The sequence below is a fragment of the Rhinoraja longicauda genome, chromosome 8, assembly GCF_053455715.1.
Source record: "Rhinoraja longicauda isolate Sanriku21f chromosome 8, sRhiLon1.1, whole genome shotgun sequence".
Lineage (NCBI taxonomy): Eukaryota > Metazoa > Chordata > Chondrichthyes > Rajiformes > Arhynchobatidae > Rhinoraja > Rhinoraja longicauda.
The window spans coordinates 56,013,795-56,038,717 of record NC_135960.1 but is presented as its reverse complement, the minus strand read 5'-3'; the positions used below and the strand labels follow the sequence as shown (position 1 = coordinate 56,038,717).

At 40.2% G+C, this 24,923-nt stretch overlaps 1 protein-coding gene across 2 annotated transcripts in view; it reads right to left on the bottom strand.

Moving 5' to 3' along the window:
- Nucleotides 1-23,155, bottom strand: part of ube2e3 (ubiquitin-conjugating enzyme E2E 3 (UBC4/5 homolog, yeast)) — a 79,796-nt gene extending 56,641 nt beyond the window's left edge. Inside the window, exons 1-3 of one of the 2 annotated variants that reach the window (XM_078404031.1) lie at nt 22,775-23,155; nt 21,872-22,061; nt 21,362-21,412 (exon numbers count right to left, since the gene is read on the bottom strand). In XM_078404031.1, coding sequence (XP_078260157.1) covers nt 21,362-21,412; nt 21,872-22,056 — 236 coding nt within the window. In that variant the 5' untranslated portion in view covers nt 22,057-22,061; nt 22,775-23,155. Of the gene's footprint in view, nt 1-21,361; nt 21,413-21,871; nt 22,062-22,289; nt 22,566-22,774 lie in introns of those variants that run through there. The other variant, XM_078404030.1, reaches the window with a different exon arrangement.
- Nucleotides 23,156-24,923: the final 1,768 nt, after the last annotated feature.

The window sequence follows — 24,923 nt, the reverse complement described above, 5'->3', positions numbered from 1 at the left end:
ATTTAATTTCATCTGGTACGGTCATCCACCTATTTGCCTTCCCACAAAGCAGCCAAAGATCCATTTAGTCTTCATACAAAGCAGCAGCGTGGCCCCATTTGCCTCCATTCATCAGGTTTTCAGACATTCTGTTCAATTGAAGAGCACGGACCCATGGTTCTCTCGGCCTGCGTGGCCTAAAAGATTGCTCACGCACATATTTGTTCTCTGAAATGATAAAAAATATCCAAGCAATCTCAGGTCAGCCACATTGGTTAGGGACAGCCAAATGAAAACTAATGCAAGGAATTTGTTTACCCCTGCTTAAACCCTGCTTGAAATATATCCTAGATAATTTGGTCTCTCTCTTTTTCCATGTTTCCCATTGCACTTCAAATTCCATATCAGATCTATTGAGTTGACCAAGAGACTGGAAACCTCAAGATAGCCAGGTCTTCCTTTTCAATCCCACTAACTGATTTTTCTATATATAATGGCATTCCCACCTTCACCCTTACACAGACCTCCCAACATTTGATTTTACAAATTCATAATTTTCATGTCCAAAATTCATAATTTTAGATCAAAATTCATAATATGGCGCGTAATGCAACTTTTCAGCAAAGAAAAAGTATGCACGCCAAATGCGTTACATTCATGTGTGAAAAATGACTCATTTCCAACAGTCTGTAGTTCTTGGACTACATGTACAATGTCAGGTCTATCATGAGTATATTCTGCTATTTATGGAAAGGTTATTGAACAGAGATACTTTTTGTAACACAAAGAAAAAATTGTTTTGTTTTGTTTTTCCTATTTTGCTTTTTCCTTACACATCCCAATTCTCTTGGTATTGATTAAAAAAACAATGGTCATAAAATGTATGACTAAGTTACGAAGAAAGAGTTGATATATGCGACTCGACTAAGCATACAGAAATACTTGTTGAAGTAAATTCACACATTAATTGATAATCAGCCCAAAAAGGTGGGAATTGGCTTTTCTGCTGTGTTGTATATTTTAACCCCATCTTAATTCATTAATATAGTTATATCATCTTGCACTTAAATTTAATATTTACTCATTACAGTTCCACCACTGATTTTCTGGCACTCTTGGTTCCAGAGCTTTGCTAGTTTATCCAGCCGGCCAAGGAAGTCGGCTATAGGGATAGATGTGCTGGCTCCAGCTGGGCTGGAGTTCCAGAGGCCAGGCCGCAGGTTGCAAATTCAATCCACCAATCGGCCATGGATGTCCCGATGAGGTCGAGATTGGCTGCCTTGCCCAGCCAGGATGCCACATTTTCGGGGAGATTTTCAAGGCGGGGTGATTTCTCGTGGAACCCCTAGCGACCTCATTGACAAATTGTCCATGGAAGTCCCGATAAGGTCGAGATTGGCTGCCTTGCCCAGCCTAGGTGCCACATTTTCAGGAAGACCTCTAGGGCGCGGGGGATTTCTCGCGGAACCCTTAGCGACCTTTAGCGGCCGAATTGAGATATTGCAATTACCAACTGTTTTGCACAAAAATGAGGGGCGAAATCGGAATGGCAGAAATGAAATCAGAAAGCGGAAACTTCCCGCCAAATTCGGAAGGATTGGGAGGGATGCTTACATCTTTGAGAAGATGGCAACACAAATTCTTCTCGTTCAAAAGGACACCATCAACAATCTGTATTTACTGAACATCTAGTAATGTAGAAATGCATCCAAGATAGCTTCTAGTTGTAGAATCAAGAGTGAACCAAAATTTGGCCCAAGATGGAATCTCAAAGACTTCCGAATAAACATTTGCTGAGAGGTTCAGATAGAAAACCTTACAGCTCAGTACCTAGATACTTCAGGTTAGCTGAAGTAAGGGAGGGAGAAATGTATAAGTTTCCATAGTTCAAGGAACACAATTTTTTTGAAAGAGTGAAGGCTTGCACCAGTTTATGAAGATAGTGAATGCATGGTAATGAAAGAATTTGCATGATAATACGAGTGGTTAATTAGATTGTCCGCTACAAGACACTGAAAGTAAGATGGGAGTCGTGCCGGTCAGCTTAGATACAAGGTCTAAATTCTTTGATTGTGCACGATTTAAGAGGTGGAAAGCCACTTGCACTAACATTCGGGTGACTGTCCCGCTAAAGAAATTGAGAGGGGATGACAAAACTCTCAGATCAGTTGAGGTCAAGATTTATAGGTTTCCCCAGGTTGCACAAGGTTTCATTTGTGATAACTGTCCGTAAGCAGATTTCTCCTCAAGTCAGAAATGTGTTTTCTCTACTGCCACTGTACTGTCCCTGTCATACCACTCTACCTACACTTGGTATAATACTTTCATTTCATTGAAAGTGGATTACTACTTCCAGTCTGTTAGTGGTATTCTAATGAATACCATGAAACATTTTATTATTCTTATTACTAGCTTGAAAAATACACAGGAATATTTGAGTAAAGTCAGTTTTCTGTAAATTAAGTCATTAGTCATCAAGGGAGCTGCAAGGGCAATGTCAATAGTCTTCATGATAAAACAAATGCAGTTTAAATAACAGAAATAATTGTAAATTCAATCCAGCAAACAGCTTTAACCCTGAAGAATCGGATGTTGAGAACATGAAATCAGTGTCAAGTCTAAGGACTTTGTGATGATCCCAAGATGCCTACATTAACTACAGGAAATTGAAGTTCATGCAACATGAGCATTGAACATTAGAAAAAATAGCCAATGGGTATGGACCAGATAATATATACCATGCTTTGAAAAATAAGCACAAACTTAAAATAACTGCAGCTGCATGTAATATTGTATTAATACTTAAACATAAAATTAAACTGGAATAATTTAGAATAAGTATTAAATGCAAAACCACAAATAGCAGAACTACACAAGAGGCCACTCTGTCAAGAAGCCAATTAATCCCATATCCCCATTCTTTCCCCACAATCCTGTAAGTGATCTCTCCACCCACATTAATTTAATTATCTTCCGAAATGAACCTGCATCAGTCAGTGCATTCCAGTCAGCGCACAACAACTGAGTTTAAGCCTTTCATTCAATAATCAACTTAAATCAGTTTTCTTTAGTTGCCTCCCAGTGTAAAAGTGTGCCCTATTCATGAAATATAATTTTGAATCCCTCCTGGTAATTTCAACATTGTTTAATTTAGATATGCAGCGTGAAAACAGGCCCTTCGGCCCACCCTGACCAAGCAAGGATCACCCATCCACTAGTTCTATCCGACACAATAGAGACAATTTAAAGAAGCCAATTAGCCTTCAACCCCACATGTCTGGGATGTGGGAGAAAACTGGAACACCCAGAGGAAATCCATGCATCACAGGGAGAATGTACAAACTCCATACTGAAGCACCCACAATCAGAAACGAACCCAGGTCTCTGACGCTGCGCCACTGTGCAGTCATATTAATTCACAAAGTATCTACAAAGATTTCAGCACATACTACTCTGTTCCTTCATCTACATTAAAATTGGAAATGCACGTACATCTACTGTAATACACATCTCCATTCCCGCCCTTCCCTTGAAATTTTAATGAACTGTTTCATTTGCTTGCAGAAACAAGGATCTGCAGATGCTGATTCAAAATGTACGTCTCTTCTAGCTTCCTTTCCCCCTTCCCTACAATCAGTCTGAAGGCCCCCCACATGAAACGTCACCTATCCATGTTCTCCAGGGATGCTGCCTGACCTGCTGAGTTACTCCAGCATTTTGTGCCTTATTTCATTTGTTTCCTCCATTCCTCCTTTCAATATTGCAACACTTGCAATTCTGTTAAAACTTAACCTGCCATGTCTGTGTACTTTTGAAATCTACTGATATTATCCTCTCTGTTTATAACTTTTAAGTTTCATGTCATCAAGCCCAAGTCATTACAAACATTTTTTTTAAAGTCCCCAGCAATCCTGGATACATCCCTCTAAGCATAGAACTAAAAACAATCAGTAAAGTGATAGGAAAGAAAGTTCAGGCCAAATACATAGCAATCAAACTCTCCTTTCCATTAACTGCACTCTATCTTACTGCAACAGGACTACACTTTGAACTTCCATGTTTGTGTCGAATATACTGACCAATATTAAAGAACGGCTGACCATAATTGTCATTACAAAGGCTATATTAATTTCACATATCATTCAATTTTCTCTCTTTAAAAGAGTGTGGTTACAGTCTGGCAGCAGCTAAGAGATCATGGTTGGAAACATTATCCCTGCCAGAGATAGCCACAAATTGTTTATGCATATCTTCATATTTATATAAATTTATGACAAAGGAACTAGTATTGATTATAAGCATTTGGTAAGGAACAAGGATAGCTCATCACCAAAACAATTTCGCCTGTAAAATCTTTTCACAAAATTTAAATTCTACAGGACTCGCAAATTACTATAAATAGCACACAGATCAAAATTTGCATTTATGATCATGGCAAAACCAATATCGCATTATTAAACCAGCAACTGATTCCACCTGCACATTCACAGTACACTGCAGAAATCATTGTCAGTTATACATAGCTCTTCTATAGAGTCTCTCATTGTAGTTTTCATCAACAAAAATGAAATTGCATGAACTTCAATTTTAATAACTATTCGAATTGTGAGAAAAGTCACTCAGAATTTGCAATACATGCAGAATGATACTCAATGGAGTTTTTAAAGTGGATTACTTAACAACTTCTCTGGCCTTGAAAAAAAAAATGAAATCAAGCAACATTTGCTGCAATTCATGACAAAAAACAGAAATTTAAAATATACATTTTTGAGCTAATCCTACCTATTTCAGCTTTTTGTATTCCATGTGTTAAGTCCCAGTCTCAATTTTGACCTCTAAAAATCCTTAAATATTTCAGATTTTTTAAAACAAAATCCTGACCTGCTGTGGGGTTTTTTTAAGCTGAAATTAAAATACTAACTTCCACATTCAAAATTAATGACTCCTCACAGCATATGAGAATTAAATGCAACAAGACGTATCAATATACTTTCCCCTGCAACCGCAGGAGATGCAACACCTGTCCCTTTACCTCCCCCCTCGACTCCATCCAAGGACCCAACCAGTTTATCCAGGTGAGGCAGAAGTTCACCTCCAACCTCATCTATTGTATCCGCTGTTCCAGATGTCAACTTCTCTACATCGGCGAGACGAGACGCAGGCTCGCCGATCGTTTCGCTCAACACCTTCGCTCAGTCCGCCTTAACCAACCTGATCTCCCGGTGGCTCAGCACTTCAACTCCCCCTCCCACGCCCAGTCTGACCTTTCTGTCATGGGCCTCCTCCATTGTCATAGTGAGGCCCACCGCAAATTGGAGGAACAGCACCTCATATTTCGCTTGGGCAGCTTACACCAGTATGTATGCAGCAGTATGAACATTTTTTCTCTAACTTTAGATAGATCCTCTGTCGCTCTCTTCCTCTCCCCTTCCCAGTTCTCCCACTGTCTACCTGTCTCCAACTACACCCTTTCTTTGTCCCGTTCCCTCCCTGACATCAGTCTGAAGAAGGGTCTCGACCCGAAAAGTCACCCATTCCTTCCCTCCTGAGATGCTGCCTGACCCGCTGAGTTACTCCAGCTTTTTGTGATACAATAGGATACTTGCAAATAATTCCACATATGCACCTTATATAAAAAATGTGAGTAATAGACACAAAATGTTGGAGTAATTCAGCAGGTCAAGCAGTATCTCTGGAGAGAAGGAATGGGTGACGTTTCGGGTCGAGACCCTTTGCTGGCAAACTGAAATCTACCTTTGAAAAATAGTTACATATATTAATGCCACAATAACTTGCATTAATCATCCAAAATCTGTACCCCGTTCCTGCTTTCTCCCCATATCTCTTGATTCCCTTAGACCTAAGAGGTAAATCTAACTCTCTCTTAACATTGATCAAAATGCTCGAACTAATCTCGGACAAGACTACCAATGACCCCTATGCATAAAATGCAATCCGTAGAGTCCAATTGTTCAGCTTCTTTCTCATCAAGATAACCAGATTTGAGAGAAGAGGCACTTTTAATATTTCATAGCAATTTCAATTTTCTTATGTTCATAAGTTCTAAAAGCAAAAAGCAAAATTAGGCCATTTGTCCATCACCACTGCTCAGCCATTGACCTATCTTTCCCTCTCAATTCCATTCTCCTGCCTTCTCCCCATAACCCCTGACACCCATAACATCTGCCCTTATTGAAAAATGCTCAGGATTTTTGCTTTTATATTATCTTAAAAAGTGAATGCAGTGAAATAGATCTGGTATTTCTTTGTAGACACAAAAAGCTGGAGTAACTCAGCAGGACAGGCATCTCTTGAGAGAAGGAATGGATGGCGTTTTGGGTCGAGACCCTTCTTCAAACTGGTTAGGGAAAAGGGAAACGAGAGATATAGGTGGTGATGTAGATAAAGAACAATAAATGAAAGATATGCAAAAAAGTAACGATGATAAAGGAAACAGGCCTTTGTTAGCTGTTTGTTGGGTGAAAATGAGAAGCTAGTGTGACTTTGGTGGGGGAGGGATGGAGAGAGAGGGAATGCCGGGGCTACCTGAAGTGAGAGAATTAAAAATAAAAAAATTCATACCACTGGGCTGTAAGCTGCCCAAGCGAAATATGAGTTGCTGTTTCTCCAATTTGCGTTTAACCTCACTCTGACAATGTAGGAGACCGAGGACAGAAAGATCTGTGTGGGAATGGGAAGGAGAATTAAAGTGTCCAGCAACCGGGAGATCAGCTAGCTTCATGCGGGCTGAGCAAAGGTGTTCTGCGAAACGATCGCCCAGTCTGTGTTTGGTCTTGAACAACGGATACAGTAGATATTCAGTTATTACTCAATTTACATTTTATACTGATTTAATGTCACCAGAATGTACCATTATCACCAAATTTTATTATCTGATTTAATATCGTGTACAAGAGATCAGACAATGAATAAGTGACTGTGTTTTTTTTCATTTTCAGCTGCCAATTTTAACTAGCCAATTTGAATATGAGCAAGTCAATAATTTTAAATTCAATTGGCAAACACACCATCCATTATGCAATAGCATATATTAGAACAAATTACCAACATACCGAGGAAGGCCATTTTCCCCAGATGGCCAAATATAAATTGAACCTTATTCCATTGAGAAAAACAGATTAAACCCAACTGGTATAACTCCCTCCGGGGTCATAATTTGTAAATATTTGATTCCATCACCACAATAATCTTCAAGTTAAAAATCCACCTTCTCAAGATAAAAAATGATGGAGGGTTTCTAAAATATCATATTTGAACGAGTGGAATTTAGAGACAATGAGACAAGTGAGCTGGTGCGAAGTTTGGATAGAATATGGACAGGCAAAGTTTTGGATGACCTTAAGCATGTTGTTGGAAGATAGAATCATAGTTTCTGCAGAAACTGGTCAAAAATTTCAAGTGGCAGGACATATCATGGGATAATGGTCAAGATTATATGGATATTTATATTTTTATTATAAAGTTCATCTCAGGATTACTCAATCTGTGAAGAGGCAGAAATCAACAGCCGAAAGGATGGCCTCAAACCAAAACATCACCTATTAGTCTGAAGAAGTGTCTCGACCTAAAACATCACCTTTCCATGTCCGAAATGTCCCCTATTCCTTTTCTCCAGAGATGCTGCCTGATCTGCCGAGTTACTCCAGCACTTTGTGTACTTTCGTACAAATAATCAGGGATTGCTTTCCAATATATTCAATGGAGCGATACATTAAAAGAGGCTTTGGAAGAAGGTGCAGCAACAATTTTCTGATCAGTAACAGCAATTGTACTTGCTGCCAAGCTTGTAAACTGCCTAGTAAAATAAAGAGATCACTGTGGCATAGATTTATCAATTAGGGGTATCATTTGATACCAGATCAGCAAGAGGGAATTTGAGAGTTTGCCTTTGACACAAAAATGCCATGCTTGAACAAAATACAGTAGTTGAAATCAGAAACAGAATATAGGTAAGAGAGCGAGTTGAGTGGACAAAGAGTTGGCAAATTTAAGTTGCAAAGTGTGAGGTCACGCTCTGGTAAGAGAAATTAGAAAGGCCGATGAGCAAAGATGGATCGAGATATTTTTGTACATGAATCCCAAGTTTAGAAGAATGAGGGATGACTTTATTGAAACATACATGATCCTAAGAGTAGATGTCAAGATGTTTCCAATAATGGGAAAATACAGAATGATGGGGGGTGGAATATAGTCACAAAATCAGGGAGAAGTCAGTCAGTCAAGTATTTATTGTCATATACGCTAGTATGGTAAGGCACAATGAAAATCATGCCTGAAGCAGCATCGCAGGCACGTACACTTAGACAAGCACACAAAATCAAATGATACCAAAATCATCCAAGACAGCAAAAAGAAAAAGGATGTGCAAAAAAAAGACATTCGTGCAAAAAACACAAATAGTAAACAAGCTCATGGTAGGGCAAGAGGTGGTCCGTAGTTGCTGAGGTAGGATTAGGATTGTGCGAGTCAGTTCAAGAACCTGATGGTCATAAGAAAATACTGTAACGATTCCCACACCTGGTGAGGAAGGACTGCACACTTCCGTACTTCCTGCCTAATGGTAGCAGCAAGAACAGGGCATGACCAAAATGGTGAGGATCCTTGACAATAGCCTTCTTGAGGCAGCACTTCATGAAGATGCTTTTGATGGTAGGGAGAGCTGGCCTCAGTCCACGAGTCTATGCAGCCTCTTGGGTTGCTGTGCATTGGAATTGCCATACCAGACCATGTGCAATGACTCAGGATACCTTCTGCAGTGAATCTGTAGAAGTTTGTTACAGTATTCGGTGACATGCCGAGTCTCTCCAAATTTCTACGAAAGTCGAGGCATTGGTGCACCTTCTTCGTGATTTCATTTATATGTTGTGCCTTGGTCAGGTCATCCAAGATGTTAACACGCAGGAAGTTGAAGCTACTAACTCTCTTCACTGTCGTCCCATCACCAAAAACTGGAAAGTAGTCTCCAGACTTGCCCTTTCTGAAGTCATGACAACTTCTTCAATTTTGTTGACATTGAGCGGCACCACACAACCAGGTGTTGTCTCTCTCTTCTATATGTTGACTCATCATCACCCATGATTCGGCCAACAGTTGTGTTATCTCAGATTTGTGGACAGCATCGGAGCTGTGCTTAGTATTACAGTCCTGAGTGTGAAGAGAGTAAAGCAGTGGAGGTAAAGCACCTGTATTGATTGTCATAAAGGAGGAAAAGTTCCAGATCCTCGACTGAGGACTGCCAATGAAGTCAAGGAGCCAGTGACATTGATTCTTGGAGGTATAGGGGCCCAGGTCTTGCAACTTGACGAGTTTGGAGAGTTTGATTGCACTGTATGCAAAGCTGTGAACTGCAACCGAATATACACGTTCATGTTATCCAGATGGTCCAGACCAAAGTGGAGAGCTAGTAAAATAGCACCCGCTTTTGACCTATAGTGGCGATAGGAAAATTGAAGCGGGTGTAGGAGTTGATTCCTGCCATAATCAACACTATGATGATATATAGAATGGCAGATTTAAACATACACAAGATTTAAAACATGAAACCCAAACACCAAAAGACAAAAAGTAATTTGAATAGGAAATTTTAATTCCGAACGAATTCAATACCAGACACAAAAATTAATTTTACATCAGCCAAAGAAATGTGAAGTCGTTGTATGCCAATAAAAACTCAATTGCATTTCATACGAAGTGTAAAATCCTAAGGGCTTGTTTTTATATAGATAGAACAGTTTATAAGTACTTCAGCAATTCATCAATTCTTCTAAATACATCCAGGAAAGCTGTGCCCTGTAGAGGAACAGAGAAACAAGAAATTGTGATTTTGAATGCATTTCTGTATATTCCAAAGGATGCTCTCAGATTTCCTCCACCATATCTATGAGAACTGATAGCCTCACCATCATCCACTTTGCAAATTCTACAAGAGCATAAGTAAAATTGCAAATTGTGTGCAATTCAACCAAACTATTGCAACTGGGACATACTCTCCATAACACGGCTGCCCTTTACATATAGACTGTAGAATTCCCCAAGAGGTGCTGATGACAACTGTTAAAGATCAAGTGATCTGGTGTACATCAGTCACTACACAGATCAGGTAAAAATACCATTATTCCTTCCTAAAAGGTATCATTTAACATGGTGAACTTTGACAACATCCAAGGTAATTATAACTGCATTGGTACGCCATTTATTCCACATAGCACTAATGTCTTACAGAATATTTGGCCCTCCAATGTGAACACTCAATATTGTGTGCTCATCTGCCTTTCACGTTGCTGTGCTGAGAACTTCTGTGAAAATCCACTTTCCATCAGTGCTCTCTGCAACTCGGCCATGATTTGGTAGAATTCTTTATATTCCTGATCCATCCAGACTCACAACCTGACAAATGGCATGTTTGCAGCGATCGTGGTGTTTGTGGAGGAGGCCATAGGAGGTCCTCTGGCAACCTGGTAAGGGAGTGAATCGAGTGCAACAGAGCGGCAGTGGAAGCAGCCAACATCATCGTGCTAGTCCAGGCTGACTGCTACTTCAAGAATCCAGTGCTGCCAGGATACTGGAACTTAGACATTGCAAGGCTACCAGAACACTGCAAAAATAAGAAATTGCACATCTCCTTAAGCCAAGATAAGATATTTCAGAGACTTGGAAGTGGCAAGATAGCACCAGAACGTGGTGACGGTTTCTGTTCCAGAGGAGGATCTTGCGTATAGTCTGATTTGACAGGCTGGCATGCAGAACAAGCATTTCCCCATTTTTCTGTAACAAGACAATAACTAAACTAATATCCTGACAAATGAGACACCATTGCACCTGCTGCTGCCTTAACTTTCAGGGTACCATTCATACCACTCTACAAGCCCATCACTCCAGACTGCAAGGCTTCCAGAGGTACTCGAACATCTCCCTAAAATTGTTTGCCGGTATGGAGGAGGAAAAGAAGAACAAAATAGCATAAAAATGCAGCACAGTGGTAGAGTTGCTGCCTGACAGTGCTGGAGATCCTGGTTCAATCCTGACTACGGGTGCTGTCTGTACGGAGTTTGTACGTTCTGACTGTGATAGCGTGGGTTTTCTCTCGGTGCTCCGGTTTCTTTCCACACTCCAAAGACGTACAGGTTTGTAGGTTTATTGGACTTGGTAAGTTCTAAACTTGGATAGTGCCAGTGTGCGGGGTGATCACTGGTTGCCGCAGACCCAGAAGGCCGAAGTGCCTATTTCCGCGCTGAAATCTGTAAAGTCTAAAGTAAAAATCTAAAAAGAAGGGGGAAAGAAAAAGAGAATGGTGAATATCACCATACTCTTTCCATTTTCCACCTACCTCGGTTTAGGTGAAGAGAGGAGCGTCAACTGCCTACTTAACCATTTTGATTTGACACTGGGTCTTAGTATGTTTTGCTACTTTAGTTCAACCTTTCCCCTTTTGAGCATTCCAACCACTGCACCACCACCTCCACCCAAGCTTAATGGTTTTCTTATATATTGTGAAAAAGTATTGCTTTCCCATTTTTGTTCAACAGTGTAATAAAATAATACTGCCATAATTAATTACAACTACATAATTTAAGACTTTACACTACAGAAAGTTTTTAACTTTTGTTGTAAATCAAGGTAAAATTGCTGCACCTTACGCACAACATTGTTTTTTAAAGTGACCATTTTGGTGAAAGCACCCCATTTGCTGTAACCATAAATGTGCCTTGCAGTATGTGTTTTCATTGTTACATGATTTATCATAACTATTTTATAGGAACTTCATTGCATTGACTGCCGAGATTCTAACAAATTACGGCAAATATTTTTATAAATCCTCAGTAAACTGTTCAGTTAGATCCATAATATCCAACATGTTTCAATAAAGTGAAAAAACCTTGTAATAATAACCAAAGTTATACCAGTAATCATATTATGATTTTATTTTAGCTCAACCCGACTTAACAGCTCAAATTCTCTTGACCCTTCCCCTAGATCTAGGCAAAAGAAGGAGCCTACCCAAAATCCGAATCAGACCACTGGAAACCTGTATCCAATTAAATCAATAACTAAGCTTTCTATTTCTATCCTCTTTTATATAAAAGTGGTAGTAATTGCCTTCATCCATACGTTAATATGCCTGCTGCTGAAATCTTTTTGGTCCAGATTATCTTCAGATTTGACAACTCTCACGTTCTGTAACGCTGAAGATCGAACAAAGTCTTTTGAATGAAGCAGGCAGAGGAGGACTGTTTCTGTTCCTCATCACACTACCTTTTAAAAATATATAATGCTCATCACCAATGTTTCTTCGACTCGCTCTCCAATTTTACCCCGTTAAACTAATTTTGCAATGCACAGCTCACAACAGCTGTTAATCATTCATATCAAATCACTTATACCATGACCATTTGTCATGTTATTTTCAAAAAGAAAAGTTTGAAAACTTCTGACGTTTTTTTTCCGATCAGTCAGCATCCACCCAGGTTGCAGAAGTTACTTTGTTCTACAAAGTGAATTAAGATGAAAAATAAATATACGGAGAATGTTTGGGCAACAAATTTGGGAAAATAAAACACAAAAACAAAGGTAAACAAAGTTGCATTTTGCAACCGCAACTGAGTTCATGAAAGCAATGCCTATCCATGGAAAACAAAGAAATGAAGAATAAAAATTAAAATTATGCAATTATGTCCACAATGTTACCTCCACCATCAACAAAACAACTCCTCCAAATAATCATAAGAGTTATGGATGAAATATGCATCAATGCAGCAAATAGTCGAGCAGGTGTTTCACAAGTTTTAAGAGAGTGGTAAAGATGAAGCATAGATGCAGAATGGAAGAAACAATACAATGTATCTGAGTGAAGACAAAAACAACTAGAAGTGAATGGAAATGCTCACTGAAGCAACTTTTCAACAAAACAAATTCAATATAATCTGACAGTTCTTTGTCTTCCACCTTTCAGCATTCACCCGAAGAATATACAAAAAGCAGAGTACGAGCAAATCCATTAAAAGCTAGAATGTGAAAATCACGAGAGAAAGCCCACCGCTGATCAAGAGGAAAGGAATTGAAATGAAAGAAATGTTTGCTAAAAGTGAGTGTGAGAGAAGGCAAAGGAAAAAGAACAAGATTATAAGCAAAGCAGCAAAAGAAGTGGAGATATAATTACTAGTAAGTTCCCCAGCAAAAGGAACATTACCCAAGAAATTATGCACATCACTGATGCCAAATAGTCATTTGCATCTAGCAAAACAGGATCAAATTTCCAAGTCGGCACAGCTTAATCCCAGGCATGTCCACGAACATGATTTACTAAAGTTCTAATCTATCCAAGTCAAATGTGATGCAAACCTATTCTGATGCACATTTTCAGAACCAAACTGAAATTTCTGCACACTGGTCCTGATTTCCTGAACATTGGCCCAGCTATGCATAAATTTAAACACAAATTAAACTAAGCTTATTTAAATAAGAATGATTATATACAACTTAACAGGAGAAACCATTGTTTTTATTTAAACGAAAGACATCTCCTCCATGTCACAAGTTCTACCCTTTCCAGTTTGGTCATTGACATCATTTAAGTTCATTAACATCTAATGTTAACTTGTACTCTCTCTTCCCCCACCCTCCCCCATCAAATAGTACCTGAACTGTTGAGCATTATAACTGCAGTTAGAAGTTGTTAATACAGGTAATACCCTTTATTAGGAGCTATTTTCCCCAATGTTAAATAGAATTGTTATAATTAACTTTATTGCAATGGAGAAAAGTATACCAAACTTTGAAATTCTAGATCAAAAATAAATGTACACATGCTCATCTACACAGTAAGAGTCAACACAGGGGCAAAATTGGACCAGGATAAATCAATGCTAACAAGTAAAATCTGTAAAGTACAAGAAAATGTAATGGTTAAATCTGTTCAAGTTAATGAACAACTTTGTTTAGATGCTCATTTTGAACAATAATTACAGTAGCTTGAAGAGAAACGAAAATGTTTGTCCGAAAGGGACTTGTGAAAAATGTTTGTCCGAAAGGAACTCGCATAATCACTAAGGATCCTATGGCCAGGTTGCAGTGATGACTTTAGGTGGGTGAAGCTCAAACATTGGCATAAGCACTTCATGGAATATGATTGCTTTTTCAAAAACATGCTAATAAGCAGCCAATTTGTACAACCAAAAGAGGCACAAGGACAATCTTAAACTTTTAGCTTAATGTGTTCTGCTTTGTTCTTCATTAATGGCATCTTTTGATTTCGTACAGGAAAGGCAGCCAAGAAATGTAGGATCCAATATCTTCTATTTTTTGCCATATTGGCAAGTTAGTGTCAGTACTACTTGCACAAGAGTTTTCAATTATGATTTCCTGGTAATTTTGCTGTTTGAGAAAAACAACACATGAAACTAGATAAATTGTCACACTAAATCGATGCGGGTGATAAGCCATGTTTACACCTGTACATTTGGACAAGGAACACTTGAACAAGGGAAAATGATATAGCATCCATTCATGCAAAAATCTCCTCTTTAGTGAAGGCATTAAAGAGTAATTAGTAGAATTTGCTCCTTTAATGTATAGACATATGTGAAGTCTAAATTACACAGGTTTGTTATGTATTACAGCTGATAAAATACGGTTACGGGGGAACTTTGAGACTTTGGTTCCAAATTTGACAGAGCATGAAGAGCTTGTTAGGTAATTACAGACAGATTAGAAAGTGTTAACATCTGACATGCATGTCCAGGAAGAATGAATAACATTCTGTACAAAATTTCTGATGCACAAGGAAAAGTACTTGGATCTGGCGAGAACTACAAAATCTAATGGATTTGTTTGATTATCTGGAAACTTGAATGACCAATTAATTTTTTTGTAAGGATAACATCACACATGGTTCACTCAAATTTCAATTACATGCATTACAATTTTTTTTAATTAGAATCTGCAACTGGTCTAATTTACAAAATAATTAAATTTATTGGTAAGCTTTAAGAAATCAAATAACACTGATTCCAAAATACAACATTATTTTAATCCTGTATTTCACCATCATAATTTTTATTCTAAAGATTAAAGTATTTAAACTTTTTTTGCAAAATTGGAAGTTGTAATATTTCTGCTGTTCAGAAAACATCTGCCCTTAAAAACATATATGCAAAATCTTAAAACCCAAATTCTCTCCAGTTGATTAATATTGGCCTATTGCATTACCAGAACTGTAACCCGAGTCGAGTGACATCAAGGATTTATTAATATTACCAATTCCATTCAAATATTTGTACAGCAATTTTCTGGCCATAACACCTATAACATATCAGCACTGGCTTTTCAGATGGTTGAGGAAAAGATGCGTAACATGTCACACCACAAAATGTTCATGCTGCACAAGAAATCCTTTTTGCATGTTACACCCCATTCAGAGACTGTTATAAGCCCCTCCCTCACCCTGCTTTTGGTAAGGCAGATCACCGTTCCATTCTACTCCTGCCTGCATACAGGCAGAAACTAAAACAGGAAAAAATGGTTTCCAGGGTTATATATAAATGGAACAATGAGGTTGATGAGACCTTACAGGACTGCTTTGACACAACTGACTGGCAGATGTTTGAAGATGCAGCAGAAGGCAATACAGACTCTGTCTTAGGCTACATATGTAAGTGCATCGATGATGTGGTTCCAAAAGCCACCATCTGCACTTACCCAAATCAGAAATCCTGGGTCGGACGGGAAATCCATGCTAAACTTAAAGCACGGACTACTGCCTTCAACTCAGGCGACCTCAACGCCTACAAGGTAGCCAGATATGACCTCCGGAAGTCCATCAGGAAAGCCAAGAGAGACTACAGAAACAAAGTGGAATCTGACTACTACAGCTCGGACTCCAGACGCTTGTGGAGTGGACTACGCTGCGTTACAGACTACAAAGGGAAAAACAGGAGCACTGTTCAGTCTGCCTCATCACTCTCGGACGAGCTTAACACCTTTTACGCCCAGTTCGATGCAGACAACACAACGCCCACCATGAGTCCACAGGTGTGCAAGGGGACTACCACACTGTCCTTACAAACGGCAGACGTGAGGCGGTCCTTCAAAAAGGTCAACGACCGCAAAGCTCCAGGGCCAGACGGTATTCCAGGGCGGGCCCTCAGAGCGTGTGCTGATCAACTGGCAGAGGTGTTCACCAACATCTTCAACCTCTCTGAGTCAGTCTGTGGTTCCCACCGCCTTCAAAGCATCCATCATCGTTCCTGTTCCAAAGAAACCAGTAACCTCCTGTTTAAATGACTACCGTCCTGTCGCACTGACATCAGTCATCATGAAGTGCTTCGAGCGACTAGTCAAAACTCACATCTGCTCCTCTCTCCCTGACACCTTGGACTCTCTTCAGTTTGCATATAGACCAAACAGGGCCATGGACGATGCCATCGCCATGGCAATACATACTGCGCTCACACACCTGGACAAAGGAAATACATATGTGAGAATGCTCTTTATCAACTACAGCTCAGCATTCAACACTATTATTCCCTCAAAACTCGTCCCCAAGCTCCTTGATCTTGGACTGGAGACCTCCATCTGCGGATGGATATTCGATTTCCTGACGGGCAGGCCCCAGGTGGTGAGAATTGGCAGCCACACCTCTTCCTCACTGATCCTCAAAACAGGCCCACCACAGGGCTATGTGCTCAGTCCTCTCCTGTACTCCCTGTTCACACACGACTGCACTGCTAAGCACAGCTCAAACATCGTGCTGACGACACAACCATCTTGGGCCTCATCACAGACAACAATGAGACGGCCTACAGAGAGGTAAAGGTACTAAACAGCTGGTGCCAGGAAAATAACCTCTCTCAATGTCAGCAAAACTAAAGAGATCATCGTGGACTACAGGAGGCAGCGGGGGAGTGGACACCTCCCCATCCACATCGTTGATGCCGAGGTTGAAAGGGTCATCAGCTTTAAATTCCTCGGTGTGCACATCACTGAGGACCTTTCCTGGACACTGCACACGGACACAACAACAAAGAAGGCCCACCCGCGGCTATTTTTCCTGAAAAGACTGAGGAGGTTTGGCATGAACGCCAGCATCCTCACAAACTTCTACAGATGCACCATTGAGAGCCTGCTGACGGGCATTACAGTCTGGTACGGGAACTGTTCTGCCCACAGCCACAAATCACTACAGAGAGTGGTGAAGACGGCACAGCACATCACTGCCAACTGTCTCCCTGACATTCAGGACATTTTCTACTGGCGGTGCCTGCGGAAGGCACGCAGCATCATCAAGGACCACAGCCACCCAGCACGCAAGGCTGTTCTCCTTGTTACCGTCAGGCAGACGATACAGGAGTATGGCTGCGCATACCGCCAGACTTAAGAACAGTTTCTACCATCAGGCCATCAGGCTTCTGAAGTCATAAACACATTTCAAATCATATATGTTGATTATTTTTAATATTGTCTTTTTACCTATTTTTAATATTGTCTTTTTACCTTACTAATGTCATTTTTTATCTTATTTATCCTTGGAATATTACTGCTGAGGTGACCCATTGTCTTGTCAAATACATTTCATTGTACCGTTGACCCTGTGCCAACCTACATATGACAAATAAAATTTATTATTATTATTATTATGTTGTAAATCTGTATGTAGAGTGTTTTAAGTGTGAGCAAATTTCTGAAATGCAAATTTAAAATTATATTTTACTCCATCATTTCATATCTCAAAACAAAAGACACCCAAACTCAAGATATTTACAAGCTGTTCTTAAAGGTTCCTAGATGAGTTAAGCTTTACAAGTTTATTGTAAGAGTGGTGCAAGCATGAAATGCTCAATATGGGAATAGTATTCAAAATGTTGGCGTGGCTAAAATACAAGTGCTGGAGGAACCCAGCTGATTAGGCAGCATTTATGGAAGGAATGGACAGACAACGATTCAAGTCGCAACCCTTCTTCAGACAGAACTTCAATTGGAGAAAAGCAGATCAATACTGCCTTCTTTGAACTGTACTTATGCCTCAAAATAGAACTGCATTTCACAATGAACATTCTAATAACAGCCACAAAATAGTGACAGACTTTGTCCAAGATTCTCTATGATGGCAAGATATACAAAAATGTTTTTTTAACAAAACTTGTCATTACTCCACAGAGCAAAACTGTGTATCCAAAGCAAAATATAATAGTGATAAGAGTTATACAAGATAGAGATGGCCTTTCAGTCCAACTCACATTATGTTGCCGACCATTTGGTAGACAATTACTTAGACCCATTTGCCTTCGTTTGGTCCATATCCCTCAAAACTCCTCTTATCCACATACCTGTCTAAATTCTTCTAAACATTTTAAAATTGTACCTGCCTCTATGACTTTCGCCAGCTGTTTGTTTGACATACCCATCACCCTTGAGCTGATAAACATGTCCCTTAGGACCGCTCGAAATCTTTCCCCTTTCACCTCAAGCCTACAGCCTGCAATATGAGAACTGACCATTCACCTTATCTATGCCTCTCATGAGTTTTTATATTTCTGAAGTCACCTCTCTACCTTCTAGACTCCAAAGGAAAAGAGCCCCTGCCTGTACAGCCTCTCCTTATAGTTAAAGCCGTGCAGTACTTCTAACATTAATCTGAATCGTTTCTGCACCCTTTCCAGCATTGACATCCTTCCTATAAACCATAACTGTACACAATACTCTACATGATACCCCAATGTTTTCACTCAATACCCTGACCAAAGGAAGCACCATCAACATCCTGTCAACTTGTGCCGCCACTTTCAGGGAAGTATTCTATGACTCCATTGCTCGTTCATTTCTCCTCACCCACCCCTCTGCCTCCTCAAGCATTTCCCCCTGTAACTAGAGGTGAAACACTTGCTTTCTGTCAGTTTAGGGTCAGCTGGAGCTCCAGTTTACCAGTTTCAGCTCCACTTCCCCAACTGACTTGTCTATCCTTGACCTCCACCACTGCCAGAGCGAAACCATTCGTAAAATAGATCACATATTTTGCTTGGATGTCTACAACCCAACAGCTTGAACAGTAAATTCTCCACATGTCAAGTAAACCATTCACCCCTCCCCCAAACTACACCCCCTCCCCTCATCTACCTCCACCACCCAGTTGCACCTTCCATTCCACTCCACCCTCCCACCACCCAGTTCCTTTCCCCTCCTTCACTGACTTATGACCCACCTGTCCTTACACCTGGTCCCCCTTTTTTCTTCCCCACCTCTCCCTGCTCCCCTCTTCCAACTACCCCATGCCCCCTACAGTTCTACATTTCACTCCCCAACTTTCTTTCTTCTTAGATTCTCTATTTGCATTATTTTGACTTCTCCACATCACTTCCAGTCTTGGTTACTATCTCCACCCTTCTCTCCCATATCTGCCAGTCAATCCCTCTTTACCTGGATCCACATGTCACAGGCCTACTCTTATCCACCCATTCCCCTCACCTTTCACCAGCCATCTCTCCTCTGCTCCAATCTAAGTAGCAATCCTACCTGAAATACTATCAGCATTTCCCTCCACAGCTGCTGGCTGCCCTGTTGTGTTGCTCCAGCAATATATATTTTTCTCATGTACCTGTTCTACACTCCCTGTTCTACACTCTGCACGGCTTTGTCAGTTACTGTGCAAGTCCTGGCCTGGTTTAACAAAATGTAAAAATACAGCATTTATTTATTTGAATGACTAAACTAAACACAAACACCCCAATAAAGTTCTTCTTTCTCTCTGCAAAAGAAATACTTGAAACAATTTTTTTGCCTCCATAGATCGTCCTTCCTCATTAGATATTTCTCTTCTGTGGATCTACAGGGCACCCACTTTGAAAATATATAAAGAATGCTGCAATAATATATTTTTCTTTTAAAAAAACATAACCCCAGTATATTGTTTCTGTCTTTAGCCTACCAGTCTAACTCCACATCTGAGAAGCGTCTTAGAACATTTTATAACATTAAAATGAGTTATAACAACTGTAAATTAGATTGAGGCACACTGGAAGAAATTAGTCCAATTTTCCCTTCAAAACCTCCTGCTAATTTTTAAAGAAACCAATAATTTATTTTCCAAGATAAATATAGGAAAGAATTGATGCATCACATTTCAGAAAAATGTTGAAAATCTTCAAAAAATGAATTCACAATTAAATAATGACCTAATTTGTCATGCAAATGATATGGAATTTCAATTCTATTTTAAGATTTCACACTGAACTAAATTATAATTGTAGTCATTAAGCAGAAAAATGCATTTCTCACACGTCATTTATTATCTCAAATCAAGAAGCAAACAGGACAATATTTACATGAGTATGGGATGCGTTGATTTTGTTAAAGCCATATAAAAACCAAATCCAACAAAATGCAGCTAAGGCGTACTTTCAATTACAAAAAACCGACAAACATCAAGATATCTAAACTATATTTTAAACAAAAATTTGTGAGATTTTGCGTGATCTGATAAAATGACAGACTTCGTGTAGTCTGATTAAATAAAACAATTTGAATAGAAAGCCAACTAAAAAGCACCAACACCTTTGAAAAAGTACCAATTGTATTTTGTAGATTCCAGCTTATACCAGTATCACCAAATTTCAAATGTTTACATACACATTTAGGATTACTGCAGCACAGAAACAGGATTTTTGACACACCATTGATAAAAAAAATAACCCCTTAAAGTTGACAACTTCTCCAAACTGTACAAGACCAATAAACTAACCGTGAACCTCCCCAGATTGTCTGCAGAGTCCCAGCAAGGTGAGCTTATTTCACTTTCACAACAGAAAAGTTTTCAGGTAAAACTGAAACATCACTAATTTGACTACTGAGAGCATTTATGTAACTAAAATAAGTTAATGAAACCAAAAGTAAAATTTGAAGTTGTGATGGTTCAATTCAAAATTAACTTTCATCTTATAAATATTAACAAGTAGTGTTTCGTTTGAAAATAAAAATAACTCTACTCCAACGTCACAAATCACACCAGCTAATTCTTTGCTGTCAACTTTCCCACCTCAATTGCAACTTTATTCCAACAAAGTTATCAATGCCATTCACAACTATTTAAAACCCACAGAATCACTCAAAAAAGTATTTATAATTTTTCATTGAGATATTGGCATGCTTTCAAGTTTACAAGCAAGTCCATTATTTACTGTCACAAACGCCAATAACCATTGCTCAAATTACGTTTTATCTCGTGCCCTTAAGATGCTAATTACGTACAAATGCCTGCGTTTATCCGAGAAACATGTATCCACTCATATGACATTCATTTAAATTACATCTCTGTAATGCGACCAAAATCACATATTGCAACCTGCTAATTTTAAATTTGATCAGCCTCACTTACCTGCAGTTCGGGGGCGGATCCAGTGTGATTTCAGCCAGTTCCTTTTGAATTCTGAAAATTGATGGAGATACTCAGTACAAAATACTGTGCTGCATTTAGATGTAAAAGAACGATTACAGTGCCCTCTATCACCATCCTTTTCTCAGCAGCTCACCCAACCAAAGTGGAAAACATGGCTGCTTCCTCTTTGTTCTCAGCAGCGTTATACTCAAATCCCATAACAGGACAAGTTTTCATAAATTTCCACTATCTGTCGCTTGGCAATGTATATAAATTTGACTACAAATGGTAGAAGAGTACAGTAAATATTCAAATAAGGCCGTTTAATCCCGGTAGACATCGGGTTTCCCCAAATTATTCTCTTTTCAAGTTTATATGCAAATGAGGAGAGGAGTGTTTATATTGACATATTCGATAAGGACTTTAAAGGAGTGCAACCAGAATTGGCAAAATGCCGGTACTCAAGTGCAAAAACAGATTTTAAATAAAAGAAGAACGGGCCGGACTTACCTTTTAGCGCTGGTGGAGAGTTTTGCTGTTGTTTTGCTGGATACCTTGGGGTCTTTCTTTTTCGGCTGTTGCTGTGAGGATGGCTCTTTCCTCTCCTCTTGCGGGTTGTCACGCTGGTCGGCATCCGAGCTCCCACTGCTCGTACTCGGACTCTCGTCATCAGACCTCTGTCTGTCGCTGGACATCTTACCTTAAGCGTCAAAAGAAGCCACTGCTATCAACACACTTGTCAAAGGAGAAGGGATAAGTCGTCCAAATACTATTTAAAACTAACTGGTCGCATGGACATCAACAAGCAATGCTTGTGGCCACAGATCGGACAACCAGACAGCAACGTTGGCTTTTTCCTCTTTTCCTCCCTGCCCCCCTTCCCTCCAAAAGGATATAAAAACACACACTTTGCATTGGATTTACATACCATCGACGGAAATTAGAAGCATTATTTAAGGAATATAAAGTACATCCTTTGCAAAAAAAAAACAAGTTGTATTTGTATGGGGAGGGAAGTGGAGAGAGAAATCTCTCTCCTGTACAACGAGGTTTTGTTGTGTAAGGTGGCACTGCTGAGGATTTTAACATTACAGGATCTTGACGGTCATTTAAACGAGGGAGGGGTTGGGGTGAAAAGTCAGGACTTAGACTGAAGCAGTTAAGGACATAAAGTCGAAAGCAGGTCAGGTTGGAAGATATGTGTCCGGTTTGGGTGACTATTTTTCTTTAAGGGTACATTTTAAAATAACGAGGGGCGCTCCAATCAGCGTGGTCTCAGCCACTGATGCGTGAACTCGGCTCACTCCACAACCGCTGGAACAATGAGGAGGAATTTATCAAGTTTCCCGACCGAATGCTCTACCTTTTGAGAGGAGGGGGAAACAAAAAACTGACGGCCAACTTCCTCCTTACCTTTTATGAGAGTGATCCGAGCCCGAGGCCTGTGGCCAAAATGACGGGTGGGCAGCCGATGTTCACGGGAGGGCTTTTAAAACAAACAACTGCTTCCTTTAACAGAAAAAAAAATGTGGGGGGGGGAAGGGGGAGGGGAGGGGATGATCCAAGGAAGGGGGAGGCAGGGAGAAAGGAAATTAAGAGGGAAAAAAAAGTGTCAGGAGCCCGCAGTGTGAATCATTTGATTCCGAAACCGAGCTCAATTTTTCCTCAACCACACACACGCTCGGCTGTTTAATTCGCCTCCTGCCGCCGGCGCACGGATCGCGCCGAGTCAGCAGCACTGAGTGCGCGCCGCCGCCCTGCACGAGCACGCGCGGGGTGGGCAGCAGCAGCAGCGGCGGGAGGTGTGTGTGTGCCGCGCGCGCGCCTCGTGCACGGCGGAGGCGCGCGGGCGACCGTTAACGGCCGAGCAGACACGTGAGGGAGGGAGTGGGTGGGTAGCGCCCGCCAGTGCGGGCGGAGCGGCGGTGGCTCGTTCTTTCCTCCTGCTGCTGCTGCTGCCGCCACCTCCATCGACGTGGGACGACAACATGTTCTTATTTTTTTAAGTCTTTTACAAAGAACAGGACTTGTCCCCCAAACCCAAGTCCGAAAGGAAGTTGTCAACTCATCTCGGGGGCTTTTGCACGTTCGGGACATTCGCACAGATCAGGAGTAGGTTTGCTGCCAGATCTACAGTACGCGGGTTGTTACTTGAACTATTCATCTCTTTGGAGATGTCCGCTTACCAAATCATACCTAAGTTCGCTCTGACTGTGGAGGATTCAAGACATATAAAACAGAGGTGAGACTTCTCTTAACCTTTCATTGTGTGTAATGAAATTAAAGTGTGTTCTTTGCTTTAAAATGACCATTTGAACCTATCATCACTGGATGATATACATATTCAAGCTGGTGTGTAAAAAGAAAAATCGAGGTACTGAAGTTCGTGATCTTACTTACGGAGTGGATAACATTACCTCCCTGCAGCCCGAGGACAAGGTGAGCTCGGAATGTGTGTTTCACCTTAACCTCGGTCAGGCGAGTAAACGCTGTGTCTACTGAAGACCTTCAGAAAATCTTGTTCCATTTTTCTTCTCAGCTTTTAGTGTACGGGATGAAATGCACAAATTCCAAATGGTCGGTCAATCGTCTTGCTGAAGAAGCACAGAAAGTGTTGGAGATATTCATCTGGTCAGATAGCATCTGTGGAGAGAGTAATTGATGAGAAGGCTTTCCCTGTCAGATCAATTACACACTGAGTTTCATCATCACACCAGGTGCCCTGGAGGCCGCCGCGTCGACGATGAGACAGTCCTCTATTTCTTTCAGGAACATGCATTTATTAAGAAGCTTTTGGGGAAAAAAAGACATTTGTATTTGTGGAGGTTCGTGTTGAACGGACAAAGGTTCCAGACTGGTGCATTCCGACCTCTAAGATTATCTACAGATGGATCTGCTGCAAAGATTTCATGATTAAGGGCCACAATTTAAGGTCCTCCTACCACTACACACTGACAGGCTGGAGCCTTGGACTTTCACTTGCGAATGAAAAAAATATGTTATCCTTTTGATAGTTATTGCACAAATAAAATGTCTTACTAACTAAAATCAAGTTGTCTTACTAACTTCATTAACTTTTTTGAGCAGGTGACAAAGGTGATCAATGAGTGGATTGCCATTGATGAAGTCCCCCATAATTGGCTAATCCAGAAAATTAAAATGCACAGAATTTACAGTGATTTGATGGTATAGATTTAGAACAGGTTTACTGATAGAAGACACCGTTGTGGTGGAAGGATAATATTCAAGCTGGAGATCTGTGACAAGTGGAGTTCTGCAGGGATCTGTCCTGGGACCTCTGCTGTTTTATATATATATATATATGACTTGGATGTAAATATAGATGGGGTTAGTAAATTTGCAGATGACACCAAAATTACTGGATCGCAGACTGTGAGGAAGGCTGTTAAAGTACACGGTGGAATCCTGATCAGTTAGAGAAATAGGTGGACAAATGGCAATGGAGTTTAATCTGAGCAAGTGTGTGGTGTTGTACTTAAGGAGCAAATATGAGGAGGAAAAAAAAATCAGCGCATTACTTTTAACATCATTGATGTAAGAA